General features: G+C 37.2%; 3 protein-coding genes and 1 long non-coding RNA gene across 4 annotated transcripts in view; 2 read left to right on the forward strand and 2 right to left on the reverse strand.

The window, feature by feature from the left end:
• Positions 1-6,433, forward strand: part of LOC143458607 (uncharacterized) — a 91,581-nt gene extending 85,148 nt beyond the window's left edge. The window contains exons 2-5 of the long non-coding RNA XR_013117681.1: positions 1,387-1,971; positions 2,085-3,907; positions 5,952-6,209; positions 6,290-6,433. This is a non-coding gene — a long non-coding RNA (uncharacterized LOC143458607). The remainder of the gene's footprint in view (positions 1-1,386; positions 1,972-2,084; positions 3,908-5,951; positions 6,210-6,289) is intronic.
• A 194-nt stretch (positions 6,434-6,627) lies between these two features.
• LOC143458608 (fizzy-related protein homolog) lies at positions 6,628-11,411 on the reverse strand. Its single transcript, XM_076955414.1, has 10 exons — positions 11,229-11,411; positions 10,754-11,054; positions 10,267-10,400; positions 9,835-9,911; positions 9,541-9,675; positions 9,191-9,305; positions 8,786-9,022; positions 8,425-8,633; positions 7,706-7,913; positions 6,628-7,587 (listed from the first exon to the last, which is right to left on the reverse strand). Exons 1-10 carry the CDS (start codon positions 11,295-11,297, stop codon positions 7,453-7,455), a joined length of 1,620 nt encoding a protein of 539 aa, XP_076811529.1. The 5' UTR covers positions 11,298-11,411; the 3' UTR covers positions 6,628-7,452.
• Positions 11,412-14,139: 2,728 nt separating this feature from the next.
• Positions 14,140-15,602, forward strand: LOC143458610 (cilia- and flagella-associated protein 144-like). Its single transcript, XM_076955417.1, has 5 exons — positions 14,140-14,209; positions 14,470-14,712; positions 14,792-14,851; positions 15,013-15,116; positions 15,194-15,602. Exons 2-5 carry the CDS (start codon positions 14,577-14,579, stop codon positions 15,305-15,307), a joined length of 414 nt encoding a protein of 137 aa, XP_076811532.1. The 5' UTR covers positions 14,140-14,209; positions 14,470-14,576; the 3' UTR covers positions 15,308-15,602.
• A 20-nt stretch (positions 15,603-15,622) lies between these two features.
• Positions 15,623-18,804, reverse strand: LOC143458609 (putative rRNA-processing protein EBP2). The gene is made up of 9 exons (XM_076955416.1): positions 18,647-18,804; positions 18,407-18,497; positions 17,859-17,942; positions 17,668-17,785; positions 17,412-17,587; positions 17,166-17,331; positions 16,431-16,530; positions 16,109-16,244; positions 15,623-15,967 (listed from the first exon to the last, which is right to left on the reverse strand). The coding sequence occupies exons 2-9, from the start codon at positions 18,491-18,493 to the stop codon at positions 15,905-15,907; spliced, it is 930 nt and encodes a 309-aa protein (XP_076811531.1). The 5' UTR covers positions 18,494-18,497; positions 18,647-18,804; the 3' UTR covers positions 15,623-15,904.
• Between the last annotated feature and the right edge of the window lie 639 nt (positions 18,805-19,443).

The raw sequence follows: 19,443 nt of genomic DNA on the forward strand, positions 1-19,443 counted from the left end.
AATTTCATTACGCAACCCCATTTGGGGTCGCGACCCATAGTTTGAAAAGCCCTGGACTATACAATACCATTTGATTGGTCGAAAATATTGTCGATACAAATTGACAATTAACCTTTGATAACTTGAATGTTTTACATAAAAATGCATCACCAATGTTAGTGATGTAACAATGCTATAGTTTAAACCAAATTGCAACAGTAACTCTGACAGTGTTATGCGTGCTACCATACTTTCCGCTACTAGGGTTGTGTACTTTAATCCAAGTTATTTATTGGGCATTAGTTATTCATATCATTATATCTCGACAAACTGAAAAAGTTTGTCGACCACAAAGCCTAGTTTAAAGCTGTGTGACCCAAAGTCCTTTATATATTTGAGATTGGTAAATTATTATCACTCATACTTGGTCAATGTCGAATGATGCATCGTATTTATTTGTTTATCTGCCTGTCTCACTTTAACATTTACTAATTACTACCACGCACAAAATTTGTGAACATGCTTCATTTTATAATTAGTTGTAAGTTATTGCCTATGTGCTGAAGGCTTAGTAATTTGTTACTTATGTTTAAAATAACTTACCATTTCACTAATTTTCTTGACATGTTTATCAGCTTTTTGACAGGTTAAATTTATCCCTTTTTAGCATAAATCAGTGGCAAATATTTAACCAAATTTGGTTTTTACATTTTACAAGCACCTGAACAAAATTACAAACATACGTAAGCAATTTATATTTTGCTACAAAGAGCATACTAACAGTAATATATTTCACCTTAAATTGCAAACGATATAATTTCATAATCTTTATCCTTGGACTGAACAAACTTTTGTGCAAGTTATGATTGTCACACATTTTTTATTTGTTGGTATTGTCCAAAGTTGAAATGGTTCATCAGATCCACTGAACAACAGTAAGTGCCATTAATGCCTTGCACAAGGACATTACAATCATTGGCTGTCGAACGTGGGTCACATTATTGCAAGTCCAGCGCTCTAACCATTCATATTAATCGTGAATGTTTTGACCAATATATTGTGAATTGTATAAGAATGCTCAGCAATTATGATTTCTCTGATTGTAAAATCAGAAAATCAATTAAATAACAAAATAATAAAGTGGAGCCTCCGAAGTGTACAAGTTTGCTTGGACCAACCTAAAATTACTAAGTTTGCTTTGATGGGTTGAAATCGTTGTTAAAACGTAACATTATGGACTTTATAGTCATAAATATAACTTTGAAAGTTTAATACTTGCAACAAACAATATAAAAATTCAAAGGATCTATTTTAATAGGTTTGCCAGCTTTTAAATAGTGGATTTCAAAACTAAAATGTGACAAAGCGTAACTATATGTTGTCAGCTCGGCAGATGACTGGTTAGAGCAGGGGTTCCCAACCGGTGGTACGCGTACCACTAGTGGTACGCGGGAGCTTTTCAGGTGGTACGCGAGCAGCTCTCCGTTGCATGCGATATACAGTATAGTAGTATAACAATTTAATTTTGAGTTGCTAAAATATGCGAACAACACTTTTATTTCTTTCCGTACTAAATTCTCTGCACTCAGTAAGCTACTTTTGTCGATTTTGCTCCCTGCTGTCATTGTTATTAATACAATGCTGCTGTGCGAATATTGGATCAAATTAGTTGTTTTGAAAATAGTGGTATGTGTTGACAGTCCGTGATGGCTAAGTGGTACGAGAACATAAAAAGGTTGGGAACCCCTGGGTTAGAGTGTTCGACTTTATTTATAACAAAGCAAATGAAAAGTAGAAAGCTCTTTTAGAATGGATACTGCCTCAGTTCTTGTTTTATTTTGCTGGTTTTGGGAGCATCAAGATAATTGCAATGAACTCAATCAAAAAAGGGTGTCAGCAATCTACTAGCGATAACGTCATGGCTACCTCACCACAAAAACAGAATTATGATCTCCACCTCTTCCAAGTCTATTTTCGTGATCGCTTCAATTGGTACGTCGTCAATTAAATATTACCTTCACTAGCGTAAGGCATTTTTGAGCATATACAAGAAAAGGTTTTTAACCCCAGTTGTTTTAGGGACAATGAGTTTTGTGCTGTTTTAGATAATTCCATTTGCTCTCATGCTTTTGTACAACTGAGGACTCCAATATTGAGCTGTTGTGGAGACCACAGGAATGGGATTTTGATCCCCGGTATGATGGTTTAGTTTTACCATCCATGCGCACAATAACAACTCCTAATCATGTCCTTGAAGTTTTTCTGAACGGTGTTTTGGTGAAAATATTCGGAAGCTTTCACTAACCGGGTGACTTGAAGGGGAATTTTGTTGTATTTTGTTGGCATAAGCAGTAAATAAAAAGTTAATTTAGCCGTCAGGGTCATAGAAAATAGCGACTGAGTTGTTTAAAAAAATCTTTTTTCTAAGACGTAGATTTGCGTTTATCTTAACTTCTTATGTTCATGCAAACTTCTTTCGCTTCCTCTTCTGATTGTAGAGGAAGAACCTGTAAAGGAAGAATCAGAGAATGTTTGTCTTCCTTAATATTAATTTTGCAGAATTTCAGCCAATTCCTGAATCGAAAAATGCTACAAATGTAGGCTTATAGTGTGATACTAGCAATATGAGCCATTCACAAATAACGTTTCATAAAATTGTTTACTCAAGCATTTAATAATATGACATCACAAGTGTGTCATTATGATGCTGATTAAACTCAAAATAAGATGAAGAGCTCATCAGTAAATCTTCTATTTCCCAAAAAAGTAAAAAGTAAAGTAAGTTATTTCTCGCAGAAATGTTAAAGAAAATGTAAAATGAATAACATCACTCATAGAAAACAAATTATTCTAAAAATACTTGAGTCTCAATATGTCATTGTGTCATCATCTCGGTTCTTCTATGCAGCAGTTGGCCATGACTTGCAGAGATTCTGTGTATTTCATGTTTACGCTTTTCCGTGGTTGTATTTGCAATAAAGCCATGATAACGAGTTTTTAGGCCTAGTGCAGAAGTGCACAACCACAGACCATCAAAGACCCAAGTTCTTTATCCTCGGTGACATAGAATGGTTAGAGCGCTATACTTACAATAATGTGCCTCGGGTTCAACTTCCAACAGCAATGCTACTGTAGTGGCCTTGAGCAAGGCACGAACGACGCTTGCTTCTGTTTGATAATAACATGACGTAACATAGGGTTGCCATACGTCCTCCTTTTGGACGATTTGTTCTATTTTATATGACAAATAAATTGTCCTCTGAGGTTGCGTTAAAATCAAAAAATGCCCTTTTTTTCGCAATAACATTTTTATTCTTGTAGTTTTACTTCGAATTGGCAGCACCAATAAATGTAAATGCACGATGTGTTTTTTATATATATTGTTGTAAATATATGTAACTTGGAAAGCATTCTGAAAGTTTAAACCTTTTTTGGCACTAAGGCAATGGGTTTAGTGGCACCCAGCATGTTGCATGATCAGAAACGTTGTATTGTGTTGTCACAAACGCTTTGTTACAATTGTTCAAAGAGTACGATAATTGCGTGATACATTAGTTTTGAAAGATAGAGCAGAACAAATGTCGGGTCTAATATACAAGTGCACAACCAGATGACGTCACTATTTGAGTAGCTGGGGTCTAGTATACAAAGGCATCCTGTGGTTGTGCACTTGTATACTAGACCCCAAATGTCTTATTTTGTTCAATTACCACTGCGGTTATAGAAGGTTTTGACATGTTAGTAGTAACAATCTTCGCAATTTAACCTTATTTTCAGAAATCAGAAAACTGTTGTTTATCTGCATACGTGCTGTTCCTGGTTTTCTTGTAGTGGTTGTAGTGCAGTAGTGGTGTAGTCTTGTAGTGTTTCCTGGTTCTCTTGTAGTGAAGAATAAAAGGTTGGCTCAACTACCATGGCCCATTGGAAGGTAATTAGTTTTTAAATTTAATCAGACATTCCTTGTATTTTTGCGGAAATTTTCCAAATTTTATCAAGACTTATTCCATCAATCTGAATTTAGCAATGCAGCCGACAAAGAACAAGCACTAAGTTTCTTTTTAATCACAATGCCAATGTTATTTAACTTGCACGGGAAGTGAATCCATGTCATACATTTCAGACAATAAATGCCACAAGTGAACCAGTGAATTAAGGGAAGGCCGTGGCCCCTCTCATGAACCAATTGTTTTTGTGGCACCGTGTACCGTGTATAGGTGTTTCCAAGTCTTCATTACTTTCCATTTATCAGCTGTCATCTAGGAAATCATATAATAAGCAGATAAACAGCGTTTCAAAATTGTACACCATAAATTGTCGCTATTGTTGTTCAAATATAAATAAATACACCTTTTTGATGAGCTTAGCAAAGCTGGTGTTTCAAGTATTGAGTCAACAAACGTTTGTCTCCCTGTCCTCATCGCTATCTTAAATACGCCACTAGCACTGAGTAAGCGTTTAGTGGCATTACGTGTCCTCCTTTTGGCTGATTAAAATATGGTAACCCTAACATAACGAGCAAAAAGTCACAAAAGACATTTTTGTAATAGATCTAATTCTAGTTAGAACTTCCAATAAATGATATAAATTTCATCATTGCTGCTTCTTTAAACGGGGATTTCCCTGGTTGGAGATGATTTGTAATTTCATTTATTTTAAGGGTTTATTTGTCCCAAGTCTTTGCCGACTTCAGCAAAAGCGAAAGTTTGTTTCTTAACAATGAAAATCTGGCGAAGTTATATCATGAAAGAAAATATTTTAGTAGAGAAATAATTTTTAATTTAAATTTTTGTATATATACCAGACCTGCACAACATGCGCTCTGATAACTCACTTTAGGATTAGGTGGAACATAACGAAAGAGAGGATCTGTAATGGAATGCTTGGTTATTGTTGTTGAACTTGACTGTACCAGTCACTCCAATACAATCTTTGATTGTCTGAATGTTTATTGTCTTCGATATAATGAGCCTCAAGGTCGTTGTTTGCTTATTCAATCCTAGACTCGATTGTTCAGCTAAAAGCTGATTGTCTTGTGAAGCCGACAAGCAGAGTTGTCTGACTTAACACTGAGCTTATCTTAAGTTGTACTGTTCAGTAGTTTGCACAAATTTGTTGATTGTATAAACTGGTTATATTGTTTCTTCGTTATACGATTACAAGTTGACAGAACATTGGCACATCAACAGCACTTCATTCAACAGTCAATGTAATAGCATTTTGGCTTAGCTATATTCAACTGCATTAAATTGCTGATTGCTGATTATTCCCAAACTTGTTACTTCGTACTGCTCTACGCTAACAAACTTATTTTCCACAAACTGAACGCATGCGAGAAAGGCAAAAGTATTACGTCACAACAATCGTACAGGAAATGATTGTGTCTCGTGTTACACTTTGCTAAAACGACACATAAATATTAGAATTGTAAATCCTACACAATCTGTATATTAATTTTGGTTATTATCACAATATTATCACAGATCCCTTCAAAAAATTTCCAAACGTTCAAATTCCTCGGAGAAAAGTTCCAAAAACCTTGTCGGGGAGTAGGTTCAAATTAACTTAAACGTATTAACTTAACTATTTTCACTCTCATATTCTAAATACATCAATTAATGAAATATAAAATTGTGTACGACATAGAATTCTCGTCTATCGAATCAGCGAAGCATAAAACTTTGTGACGTAATCGATTGTTTCTCTGTTACTGTGCGTGCATTACGAGTCACCACTTATCAGTCGTATGTTCCACGCCGCAACATGTCTGTATGCTGTTGGTGTCACAATGTTCTATTTTGATTTATTCGTTCAATGAAGCTTCAATATAATCAGATTATACAGTTGTCATTCCTGTGTCAATATTGCTGAAGTCTATCAAAGTTCACTGTTAAGATATACACAAGTCAACAGACTTTGTAAGGAAGTGGGCAAACCTTACAGGTTAAGGTACCATATACCACTTTTCATTACAGGCCCAAGCATATTTGCTATTTGCCATCAGCAACTTCAGTCTTTGTGCTGCAAAAACGACGCAAAAGAAAGCAGAAAACGGATACGGTCAAACGGTGAGCAAGTTTGAGTTAAATAATGAAAAGCAAAAAAGCATTTCGTGTTCGTAGTTTTGGGAGCTACGCGTAGCTTAGCAACACGACAAAAGTGGGAAAAACGCAGGAGAACTTGGCGGAGTCATCTGGCGAAAATTCTTCATCGCTCGTGCCCTGGTTACCGAGGTAGCTTTTGTGCAGGTCTCGATCGTTAAATTTGTATTGTTTTATTTTCAAAGTGTTTTGAATTCAAAACTGTCCACCAGGTCCACTGAGCAGAAGCAAGTGTCGTCAATGTCTTCCTCAAGGGAATTACAATGGAATGGCGCCACTAGCTGCTGTTGTTCTTGACCCGACTAACTGAGCCTTGATAAATCAATGAACAAATTTGCTTGCGTGAATAAATAACAGCTTTGAAGTGCAAGATATTTGATTAGTTCACGATTACTTCAAAAAGTCCGCTTCTCTCATGGATAATAAATTCGAATTTTCTGTTTGTTGACTGGGCGTTTGATGGTCAGCAAATTGTCCAGGGAGGCTCTATCGGGAAAAAGTTTGGGCAACACAGCTACAACAGAGCTTTATGACATCACAAAACTTTTTCGTCTTTAGTTCTTTATTACGCTGTCAGACGAGCAGCAAATTTCGTAACACTTCATACCACGTGACAAGATACAACGTATTTGATATTAAACGACAGAAAATAAATATAAAGTAACTTTATAATACAACTTATAGGGCGGAAACGAAAAATGAAACAATGCGCCATGATGACGTCAACAGTTACGTCACTAAGTACAAATTAAAATAATACAATAACTAAACAATCACAAAAATATGACAAGGGCCATTGTTTGCATCCAGAATAAAATTAATTCGGTTAAAAGAAACTTTCTTGGGCAAATCCAGGCTGAATGGGACTCAGTTATCTCCCAACCAATAACAAGCGTCGGGAATTCCCCGATTCAAGTACCGCTACGTAAAAAGAGATTAGGACAAATATTCACTTGTGACGTCACAGTGAGAAAGCAAATTTATGCGGAGGTTCGTTGATGATTTGAATCATCGTAAGAAAAAAAAATCGCGACAACTTTAAATAATTCCTCAAATCAACAAAAGTTTCGGTATCAGGAAATATTTTCGTGAAACTAAAAGTCAAAAACAACTAAAAATCGCGTCAACACGATCCCGAAATAAAAGCGCGCGCTCTTACCATGAAGTAACAATCGTAAAATCAAAGCGGAGTTCGCTATCGCGTAGCGAGGTAATAAAATATGTGACCTATGTGACCAGTAAAACAAAAGTTAATCACCAGCGGTCGTAATTTATCGGATCAATAAAACAAGAAATTGCCTAAAAAAAATGAAACGATATTGCGCTTATCTACACAACGTTCTATGCTGTGTTTTATTGAGGTCGGCGACTTCTGTTACCGAATCCGCGTGAAAAGATTGAGGACAGAAGTTGATTCCTTGTTCGACGGAGATTTGGAGAAAACGTTCCAGAACCTCAGAGTTTCATCGCCCGCCCCCGTCACTATCGCCTCTCCGTCTGGTGACGTCGCCTGTTTTGCAACAAAGTAGTAATTCATACGTCACAGAAGGTCTTGTTACTTTATAATGCTTCAATTAAGCAAAGAGAAATTTCAAAGATTTGCGTAATCACTTATTGCACTTACTCACCAGATACAAGACTCGGTATGAGTGGCCGGTTAGTTTGGCGACCTGGCACAGGGACGGATATTTCCACAACAGAATCTGGTTCTGACTGTAGCCGTGAGTGGACACGAGTTCACTGGCGTGCTTGGACCAGGCCAGGTTGCAAACCTGGGAACCGGTGTCGACGCACTGCAGTGGCTGCTGCGTCAAAGTGTTCCAGAAACGAATGCACCTGGAACCAATGACGTGTTTTAACTGGGAATGTAGATTGCCATTTGTGTGGTGGCGTGGCGTCTGCCTTAAACAATGCATTCTGCATAGAACGACTGCGGATCGACCCAAGGTTGCAATTATTAGCAGAGAAATAACATCAACTAATTTAGGACAATAACGTTTATTAAAGCCATGGCTCGAACAAATCGTGTTTCTTTACTTTATCGACGTCACACATAGTCCACGTGACACCCGTTTAAATAGTTGCGCCCGTGTGTGCCATATTATGCGCTTATCGGTTGCTTCGTGTTTTAAATGTTGTGTTCGCCTATTTCAAAATGACTGACACCAATTATACGCCAAATTCTGAAGCATAAAATATTCCTGGAGCAAAATATTAATATTCCTGGAGTCATTAAATATTGTCTTTGATGAGAATTTATGCGAGGTATGAGATTTCCATGTCGAATGAAACATGAAGCAAAATCCTTGACAAATTTGAAGCGCTAACACGCCACCACGCGACCAACCTGTCTGCAGTTCCACCACCGGATGCTAGCAGACCATGCTGATGTGGAGACCACGCGATCGCCTTCACTGCTGCCAGGTGTTCGGAGTAGGTTTGCGCGGCTTGCTGTTGGAACGCGGACGAAGCACTCGCACTCCAGACAAGTAATTTGTTGTCGTTGCCGCCCGATGCTAAGTGCTGACGATCAGGGGACCATTTTAAACCGCAGACCTGTCGAGGTTTGCAGTTAGAAACACGCCATCAAACTTTTATCACCAAATAATCGCAAGAAACATGAACAGAATCCGGTTTGTGTAAACTGACAACATGAAGGTGCTTTGGGATTTCAGAACTCGTTTCAATTATGATGTCATACAACCTACCTCCTGTCTGTGTCCGGTTAACTTCCGGTCAGGGATGTTGGAAGCGACGGAGGACTGGGAACGGACATCGCGTTGGAGAATCGAACGATCGCGACTTCCCGACGATAACTGGTCCCCGTTCCACGCGAGGGCGCCGACGCGTGCCGTGTGGCCCTCCAGTTGAGCGACCTTCTTGCTGGCGGTGGCGTCCCAGATCTGAACGTGGCCCTTGTGCGTGCCAACCGCCACCAGGTTTCCCTGTCAGTGATGTCAGTAAAGTGATTTGTGCGCTAACCTATGACTGCTAATAACAATCAAGCGAACCATTGTTCCATCACTGCTACGTTCAACACTTGATCTAGCGATTTACACAAATAATACAAGAACCGCGTTGGAATGCGACCAAGTGACGTCATATTTACTGACCCTTTCGTTCCAGTTGACGGAAGTGACGGAATCATTCTCGGCGACCAGATCACACAATCTCGTTACTTGGCTGGTGCAAGCGCTCCACAAATACACACAAGCACCCAGACCAACGCTGGAGAAAGACAATCAAGCATTATAACGTCATAATGGGTTAAGGGATAACTAACATGGAGCTAAGGCAGTTACAAGAAACGGAAAATGATTTATTTTTTAGAACACAGCTTAAAAAGTTGCCTACCGAGGCTATTACTATCATCATACTTATTATGCGGCAACTTTAATCCTTAAACTCAGGTTATCATATGTAACATGGAAATCAAATAACATAACCAATCAAAATCTTGCACCTGAGTACGTTACTTGATGACCAGTCAACCAGGTTGAGATAGAAATCATCTTGTAACTCTGGGGCATCTAGGACTTTGAACGGAACTTTTGGGATCTTACGCATCGGCTTGCGCGGAGAACGCAGAAGTTTTTGGCTAAACATAAACATCTTATAAAATGGCCAACTGATAAAACAACTTTACAGCCATTATGTCAGTTAACGTTGATGAAAACATAAATAGCAATTTAATATTAAAGCAAGGCAGATTCAATTGGGCAAATTTTGCATGGGAAGTAAGAATATGAGGTGTCACCTTTTGCATCCGATGGGGGAGAGGGAGTATGGAGATGTTGTCTCACTGTTGTCGACGCGTTTCATCCTCAGCGAGTACTAGACATAACAATGACAATTAATTAGATGCTGTTGTAAAATTATTCGGAGGAAATCTTGACTCTTGTACTTTGCAATTATATTTCAATGATACACAACTTGATTAATTAATTTCAATGATACTACAACTTGATTAATTAATTTCAATGATACTACAACTTGATTAATTAATTTCAATGATACTACAACTTGATTAATTAATTTCAATGATACTACAACTTGATTAATTGCGGATCAAACTGACCAATTTACCATTTCCGAAATCCGATTACACACAGACAAGCAAGGCATATGGTCAACCTAACTAACACACAATATAGACGCCACAGGGTTGCAAAAAATTGTGGGAAATCACCTTAAACAGGTTCTTCTTCTCAGAACAAGGACTTCCCGAAAGCTTTTTATCTTCGGCAGCGTGTTCATCTTTTATCCTCTCAATCTCAGTTCCCAGAAGCTCGTTTTTCAAAAGACACTGATACATTAAACTATCTGAGGAAACAAATCATCAAAACATTTAACACATCGTCCTTTAACTTGATATACCATGATATGATATATACCATGATTGCTACCATGAATATTTTCAATAACAAAAGACGTTGCTCTGGTGATTGAATTCCTTTTAATGACCCAACATTTCTTAGACCCATGCAGGTGAGCTTCGTTATGGTCACATCAAAACAAAGTCAAACGCAAGAGAAACATGCTTTATTATTGAATGATGTACAACTGTTTGACACTGACGTTACTGCCACGTTTCCACAAAAAATAGATCCAAAACAGTCAGAAATTAAACAAAACCAAAGTTAACATTTTTGAAAAAGTTCATGAGTATCTCAAACCTTTTCCATTCTCATTAACTTCGCGTTTCTTTCTCGTCTGATTGGTTGATTGCTGCGACTGCCCTTGTTGCTGTTGTTGTTGATTCTGAGTTGATTGCTGGTTTTGTTGATTCGATTTGTTGCTCGTCTTCTGTCCGCAATTCTTCTCATTGATCATATTAAAATCAATATGCCACCTGGCACCGGCCCGGCTTGGTATGAACCTGTCGCTACATCTGTCTGGCTTCACCGGCGAGATGCCACTCGGTGATGGCGGCAGGGACCTGGAGAGGTGGCGGTTTGCAAACGGAGATGAAGAAGGCTGAGAGATAAAATTCAAAAAGTTAAAACTCTAGGTTCATAAAAACACAGTGATTTAGTGTTCAGGTTTGCACCAATTAAAATCAGTGTTTTTTCTCTGCTGTTCTGACCAATGCTAGTTATTGAAACATGCTGGGAATCGCGCAAAAATCAAAGCATTAAAACCTTCACTCACCGATACGATTGGTGATATAGGGGGACCATTTTGTTGCCTTAACAATCTCTTCTCAAAATCCTGATCCATATTGACAAGAGAGGTTTATATCCAGTTGTCTGTTGCCCAGGTTGGACAGCTGTGTGCATATGACCAGGTCAATAAATAACACACAACGCGCCAGAAATTATACCAGTTATAACTCTAAAGAAAAAGATTTAATAAGAAAAATGTTGATTGAAAACTTGGATATTCTTTTGAAATATTTAAATGGATTCCATTTGATTAAGATACTGATTATGTTGATTAAGCGAAATGTCTATATCCAAGATCCAGTGCAATAAATCAGTTTGCAGAGCCTTGAACTATATGATACACATTTGCTGTTTGTATGTATACATACTATCCTGCCGGATCGTCAGCAACAAGAAGTCTTTGTCTATGCAATTTTAGTTATTGTGACATAAATCACACAAAAAAAAAGATATAGTCAATTACACGACCCTGCATGACTGAGAGCTTAATACCGTTTTTAAAACTTAAGCTAATTATTATTTACGGCATTCAAGCTAAGTCATTAAAGTATTTATGATAATTAATATACAGTAACACTAACACATCGACTGCAGTGTGGTAAAATTGTGTCTTGGGTTTTGTGGCACCAGCAACAGAAACACCAAAATTGACAAAACGTTTTTTAAAACATTGTCATAGAATGACTGAATAAAAGACAACTTCAAAGTTTAAAAGGTATTTTGGCCACAAAATAAAACCTAGCTGTATAGTTTGCAGCAATAACAGAGACAGTTTGCACATAATATGAAATTAATTCTTCAACGAATTAATTTAAGTCAGAATGGCAATTAATGAGTACATTTGTAGTTTGTGAATTGTGCTAATTACATGTGCACAAACTTATATTGATTCCAGCATACCCACTATTACACTATTACATTACATAGCCATTTACATTGAGCATGAGATGATAAGATCAAAAAATGTCTGTGAAATCCATTTATATAGAATGATTGTTTCAATTATAATATTTGAAATTGATCAACCCCAGTCACTGAGAATTAATGCCATGCATATACATAATATGTAAAGTATTGACTGTATATTAATTTTTGACAATTCACAGTAAAATCCAAGTATCCTTCTGTTTTCAAGCATAACGGATTGTTTTTACATTGTCAAAGAGGTCAAAATAGTTGGTGTTATATCACATATCCCCAAACCTAAACTCATATTCATACAAATGGTGACATGTCAAATGATCTGTGTTAAAAGATGTTTTAATCACAGAGCTACAAGCACAATGAATGTTTAATGTATGTATGTACTGTAACCAGTAAATTGCAGTAACATGTAAATTAACTTTAATGATTTCATTGGCTCTAACTAACACAGGTAACTTATATATATATAAAATACATTTATTTCTTAATTTAAATTAATGTAGAGTAACTCCAGTACCAAGCGGTTGCTAGTATTAGGCCACATGACAAGTGACAAGTAATGCAGATTGGTATTTAATGTAATGCGAATATTTGCAAGAAGAACACTATGTACATGTAACATGCTTGTCCTAAAAGGAGAATAATCAATAGAGTTTGAGAATGCAAATAAGACTTTTCAGGGGCAATTAAAAACAGATTGGGTCAAGCTTAAGATTCACTAACAACAGCAAACGAACATTTATAAATAAGACCACAAAACCATTACGTAAAAATACAACAAGAAGTGCTTCGACATCAGGCCACATTGGCTCGCAATATTGTGGAATCTGCAGAATACCAAGTGACAAAGCATTAACAACAGCGGCTGCAGCTGTTTGAAATTCGAAAAATACGATATTTCAATTTAAACAAAGAAAAAATATATAGGCCTACTGGTCAAAAATAGCCCACATAATCTGACAGATTTAAAACTGAACATCACATTCTGACATTCTTTTAGAAGGAAGTACGATATAGATTCGCTATCATAAACTATGTATGTTACAAATGATACTGACAATAATAGCCTGAGAAATACAGGCTTGCTATGAATACAGGCTGGTAGGCTTGCTATGTATCTTTGTACTATCACATCAGGATTGAGCCTTATGTTGTATTGTTGAAGAATTATTGCGTCATAACATTTTCTGTATAGCCTGGATATACACTTTCTAACTCAGATCCTATTCAGGGTTTGATATGAAAGTGACAAGTATTCAGTCCAATGCCTACACATGGAAAGCTGCTCCACCTAAATTTTTCATTCTGCTCTAGACTAGCCTGGCACAAAACACATCGACCTTGAAACTCAACTATTATAATATACAATAATTATTGATGGTAGTTTCTAACTTAACGGGTAGGCTATGAAGACAGACTACAATGTCCCCAGCATACCGTAATGCATTTACAGTCCCTCCATCTAATGGAAGCATAACTTAGGTTAATTTAGATTAATCAATAATAGCCTAGGGCTGAGGCTACTAGAGCTTTGCTGTTGCTTATTTAACCGGGGTATTAGCCTTTATTGCCCCATAATCCGAATGGTACCGTACGTAGTGACCTAGCTATGGTGAGGTAACTTCGAGAAATTCACACAAAAGCGAAGACATCCAACAGCTGTTTCCCTCACAAATTAGTTCAAACAAACATAATGCGACTACGGTAACCACTCACAACTTCTCAAATCTTCACTTGTTTCGAATGAACTTGAAAATGTCTGAACCTTTGGGCGAGAGGACGAAAGAAACCAAACCTACCCTGGCGAGCTCTTTCTCAGGGATGAAACTCTGGTTTCTTTCGATTATGACGTAAGACAAAGGAAAAAATGCCTTGACAGCTGGCTCTGTGATTGGCTGGCGCTAAGCTCCACCTAAACAACCGAGTTCTTGGCAACCAAAAAAGCAAGCATAGTAAAAGTGGAGGAAAGTTGGCAGTGAATTATTTTCAGCTGATTCGTTTTCTCTGAGAAATATTTTTGGTCCTTATGTTGTCGTGTCTACCGTAGGTCACACGTACTAAATTTACCCGCAAGGCGTTGTTGATTAGTTCGTTTGCACTTAAATGCACTCAAAACTTAGGAATTTACTAGCACCTGTCGTAAATTACGACAACTGGTGCAGTGATCTAGATACGTTTATATCCTTGTTTTTAATAGAACTTGATTTATTGCTGTGTTCTTAGTATAGTGAACGATGCCTGTTACATTATTATCGTTGTGCGAAGATCTCAGATAAACGTTTTAAAAAACTTGCATTGTTCAGATAAAACTGTTTTTCCAACAATTCAATCGACATTGGGTTTTGAGAGATTTGTCTTTAAACAAGTAAGAACACAGCCTTGACCCTACCGTAGCTGAAACACAAGCTCAATGGCTGGTAAACAACCTCGTGAAAAGGAACCTGTCAACATTGTTCATCAAAATGCGATTCTCTGCGAGACCATAAAGAAGGAAGTTCGAAACCAGAAGCTTTACACCAACTACAGCGTCAACCCATTTAAGAAAAGTAAAATCTAAATACTCCAGTTGTGATGGTAACAGATGACTTGCAATGACTAGTAGCTAACCAGGCTTTCTGCTTGCAGTGTACACCCTGGCTGGAAAGCCCAACTCATACCATGACTCAGCAGATGGGGAAGAGGATGGTGAGTCATCAGAATTAAGAGGATAAAAATGAGCCACAACTTCCTATCTCTGCTTTATAATTAAGTTTATTTAAATGTGGAAAGTAAAAGCTTGTCTTCAATGAGCTACTCTGATAATTATAACTAGTCCATGTAAAAGCATCTGCCATTTTTGTTTATAGAACACTTCCTCAGGATTATACATCGAGCATCTCAGGAACCTGTGAACAAATATGTTCATCCACAGACTGAAGCCCAGGAGTATGGATGGCTACACAAGCCATTGGTGGGCTTGATATTCGCAGTAGTTGCAATATTGGAAGCAGTTTGCTTTGAATGTAAACCTATGTCTAATATCTTCAGGTACGAAGCAATCGTGACGATCGTCGACTCAATTTTCCTCGTCAGAACTCAGAAATTACAAAATACATGGACGCTGCTTGGAGACTTAAAGAGCAAACAGAAAATATGCAGTGATCGTACATTTGGCTGATTTATAAACTTTGTCAAAAATTTTAGTTTAAAATTCTTCAAATTTTTTCACCGCCATATTTCTGTACGCTTTATTTTTCATTTCATCTGAAGAACTGATGCGTGGTTTATCAGGGATTTAGATCTTAGAACGGTAGCTCATTCAACCCACTACAGTTGAGCATGAAATGCCTACGTCCAAATTTTCAATGTTTTATACAGATTTTTGCCCATAATTCATATTATGCAAGTTCTTGTGGTACTATTTCAGAGATACTGTAAATACACCACTGTGCAATAATCCACTGTGTCACGTCCAGGCAAGTTATAACTAGGAAGGTTTTAATCACGACATTTATTGCTTGAAAGCACCAACCATTGCATTAAACAGAAATTTCGCAACACCAGACCTCGCAAGTAATCGAGTAACGTCGTAAAATTTACGACAAACTCTCTAATTTTCAAAAAAGTCTTTCCTAATGCTGGCCGTTCAACAGTATCCATTGCCAGCAGAGGGAGGTAGATAGCCCTCCATAGATGCATAATCCTCTTTAAGATCGAGGAAGAGTCAGGTATATGTCACATCTTCAGAGATCACTTTTATCATTTCGACTTGTTTTTCGTTCGTTTACTTTTTCCCGGACGTTTGTTTTTGCCGCCTTTTGCCTGGAGAAATAAATATGTTTTGTTGACCAACTTCACACAGTTGCTGTCGAAATATTATGGCAAAAAGAAGCCAATTGTGAACAACATAATTAACAAGGCAACCATAGATGCCCGAATAAGCTTCTGATGACAAAGTCTCACCTTATTGCTGTGGACGTTTCGCTTAAATTTTCCAGCTACATTGTTCAAACTTTCCTTCGTGTTTCTCTTTGAACCTTTTTTACGACCACCTTGCCCGTATTTCTTGTTACGATAAGCTCGCTTTGGGTTGAGCTTGCTGCGATTATGAACAAAATAAAATATTTTACCTTGTACGCCATGTTTGTCATAAACACAATACTGCACATTATTCACAGTTAAACCAATAATTAAATTAATTGGTTGTTAACAAAACGATAACTCCAGGAATCTCAAGCAACAATTTACTGAACAAGGAAGAGTTTTGTAGATGACGATCACTCACTTCTGCTGTTGCAACTGTTGAAGCTGGGATGTCTTCTTCTTGGATCCACCGCCTCCTTTCACGGGAGCTTCGTCAAGAAAATCGAGTTTGTCGCTTTTGCCTGAGGAAAATAGACAAGAAGTCGAGTGTGAAGTAAAACTGAAAATATATTGTGTCTATGAATAAGTTTCCACATGTAAAGCTGTAAGCCTGTAATCCTCTATTGCGCTGAAAACTTGTCAGCTGACAGCTAGTATACACTAAACATTGTCAACGAAACATTTTCTTCAATAAATTTCAATAAGAAAGTAATTTTTGACAGAAATACAGTTAATAAATACAAATATGTCACTAAATGGCTTGAATCTCAAAAAAATTTTTATGACAGATTTAGCAGTAACTACTTTCCTATTTGTAATAGAGAAAAACCTATATAGTATATAAACGCAAGTATTCAAGTATATGTGACAATATGTGCTGCTTATACATTTCACGTAACGATGAACACTAACTGTCAAGTAGATTAGCAGCAAGTGACATTTATTGAAAATAAGTGACAAGTATATCTTAGACTGAGGTGCACCAGTCACCAACTGATGAAGCCATTGAAACAAATACAAGTACCATCTAGCAAGTACCATATAGCACTAGTACCTACAGCATTTTACCTCTTGCACACTGCTGTAAATCTCATGTGTGCAGTTTTCAAAGCCAGCACATTGATAATAACGGTATGTGGTGTAATTTAACTCTGACCTTTACGAAATTTCTTCACGGCGTTCAACATTTCCTTTTTCTTGTGTTGTCTCTCCTGCACAACCGCTTGTTGAACTTGCTTCCCGTACTTCTTCATCTTCTGCTGCGATCTGTTCTTCTCCATCGCTTCACGACGTCGTTGAAGCGAGACCAATTTCTCACGAACCTTTCATATCAAAACTTTGTGAAAGTTAATGAAATGATGAGTTGGATAAATGATGATAAATATTTTATCCTTGTACAAACCTTCTTCATGTGGTCGTCTTTTTTTGCCATTTCAGCAAAATAATCGTCCGGTCGCTTTGTTTTAATTCCAGCTTCTTGGAGTTTTCTCATTCCTATGATGACCGACTCTTTTGCTTGTTCGTAAAATGCGAGTTCTCTTTGAAAGTCGTTGTGGACATCAAATTCTGCCCCGATGCCTGGAGAGGTGTCGGGTATGAAAAGCGTTGAACCAAGAGAAGCAGTCGGTCAATATTAAAAAGTGGTTTCTAGATTTTACCTGGACCAGGTTCTTCAACATTTTCTTTGTTTGTTGCCATGACAACAGTGACATCAAGTCTCTCGACCCAATCCAGTTTGGTTTGTTTAATTTCATCCAACTTTTGTCGTATTGCTTCCTACAGAGACACAAAAATGCAGCAAGAATGATAAAGGTTGACGTTAAAAATGAACAAACTCTATGCAACGTACCTCATTGTTTATGCGAGGAGGAGGGGCTGTGATTGGTCGAAATATGCCAGGTTTAAGTAACCCGGATTGAAAAGCAACTTGGAGCTGAAAAATATTTGGATTATTTCGTGACTACAAATTTGAGTTAGAACTTCATCTTGCGCTGCACAAAGACAAGTTTTGCAATTGAGCAGTTGACGAATTTTTAGGTTTAAGTTGTATGATACAAAAGCTTTCCTCAGTCTATGGAAAATTGTTTAATACCGTTTGTTAATAATTTGTTTGACTTAAATTAAATCCTTAATTAATTGAAAATTGATTGCACAGAAGGTGTAGTAAGTCCAAGTCATTAAGTGCAAAATAATGCACCTTACATGAGGCACTGAAGCTCATGAAAAGCAGTATTGAGTGTGCCGATGTCAAACTCTGCAGACTGGCAATCAGTCAGGGCATAGCAAAGTTTATGTCTCTAACACACGATTTTTTCATGACAACCTCCAAAATTTTCCAGTCACATTGAAACTGAATTTCTATGGTTCAAAACAAGCTTAAAAATAACACAAGCTGACCTCTTTATCTGAGTCTGCATCCGGATCATCATCATTGAGCCTGGGAACATGAAACTCCTCCTCCTCAGCAAACTCGGAGTCTTGCATCTTCCTGTAGGACAGAAACGTAAAACCAATTAGGCTAATTAGATATTAAGGTATTGAAGCGTTTACCTTTTACCACTGACTGTGTGACTAATTTTCATTATATACCGGTAGGCCTACGATTTGATGAATTACGCATATTTAAACCCAACTAACCTTTGACTTTAAACTGTGGAAGATCTTCCGCAGCTGTCTTTTTCACGTAAATCAGAAAATGCGTGCTGTTGCAACTACCAGTAAGATCTCAGATTTCGTTCCGGCCAGAATCTATGGATTGACTCTGCGTGATGTCTATGACTGTTGGCTGACACAGCCGAGTCTGTTGCTAATGTTTCTTATTTGATGCTGTCCTAATCGACGTTTGCCCAACTAAAGTTTCATTAGATTTATTAAATCAACTTTTCTGAATACAGAAATTGATTTTCTAACAAAATGGATATAGTCGACAACAATACATCGGATATTTTCTTCTAAAACCTTTTGACTATTAAAGATGTCTATGTGTCAACACATGTGTAAAAGTGTTTACTTTTTCATAGTTCTCAGAAATATTTTTAAATTATTGAAATTCATTAATTCAACTTTTTATTAAAAATCTTGGCCTTCTTTTTGGTTTCTAATAAGTAAAATTTAGTTAGACACGAAATTGAATTCTGACTCCACAACAAATTCTTAAAATTAAAACTCTTACTTTCTTGCTCTATGAAGCAGTTTGGACCTTGTTAACCCAGCTTCATAGCAAAATATAAAAACAAAACATATTATGAGTTTATAACACTCTAATAGAATACACTTTTATTTTTACTTAGTAATTCTTAGTATAAGAGAAGTAAAAATAAAAGTTAAACCGATAGAGCGGCATCTTAGCTTCTATTTTTATGTTATACTCCATGCAGTGAATGGTATATTAACCGCAAGAAGGTCGAAGCATCCCTAGTCCCTACACATGACTC

Source organism: Clavelina lepadiformis, chromosome 5 (assembly GCF_947623445.1).
Source record: "Clavelina lepadiformis chromosome 5, kaClaLepa1.1, whole genome shotgun sequence".
Lineage (NCBI taxonomy): Eukaryota > Metazoa > Chordata > Ascidiacea > Aplousobranchia > Clavelinidae > Clavelina > Clavelina lepadiformis.

What these genes read in the sequence shown, in the direction of transcription:
- LOC143458610 (XM_076955417.1), top strand. Translation starts at nt 14,577, where the DNA reads ATGGCTGGTAAACAACCTCGTGAAAAGGAACCTGTCAACATTGTTCAT. An exon ending in AGCAGATGGGGAAGAGGATG is followed by an intron (nt 14,852 to 15,012) that starts GTGAGTCATCAG and finishes TTTTGTTTATAG; the next exon opens with AACACTTCCTCAGGATTATA. An exon ending in GATGGCTACACAAGCCATTG is followed by an intron (nt 15,117 to 15,193) that starts GTGGGCTTGATA and finishes TAATATCTTCAG; the next exon opens with GTACGAAGCAATCGTGACGA.
- LOC143458609 (XM_076955416.1), bottom strand. Translation starts at nt 18,493, where the DNA reads ATGCAAGACTCCGAGTTTGCTGAGGAGGAGGAGTTTCATGTTCCCAGG. An exon ending in CTCCTCGCATAAACAATGAG is followed by an intron (nt 17,786 to 17,858) that starts GTACGTTGCATA and finishes GTGTCTCTGTAG; the next exon opens with GAAGCAATACGACAAAAGTT. An exon ending in AAGACGACCACATGAAGAAG is followed by an intron (nt 17,332 to 17,411) that starts GTTTGTACAAGG and finishes TTGATATGAAAG; the next exon opens with GTTCGTGAGAAATTGGTCTC.
- LOC143458608 (XM_076955414.1), bottom strand. Translation starts at nt 11,297, where the DNA reads ATGGATCAGGATTTTGAGAAGAGATTGTTAAGGCAACAAAATGGTCCC. An exon ending in AGTTAATGAGAATGGAAAAG is followed by an intron (nt 10,401 to 10,753) that starts GTTTGAGATACT and finishes TTGTTTCCTCAG; the next exon opens with ATAGTTTAATGTATCAGTGT. An exon ending in TCCCCCATCGGATGCAAAAG is followed by an intron (nt 9,676 to 9,834) that starts GTGACACCTCAT and finishes GTTTATGTTTAG; the next exon opens with CCAAAAACTTCTGCGTTCTC.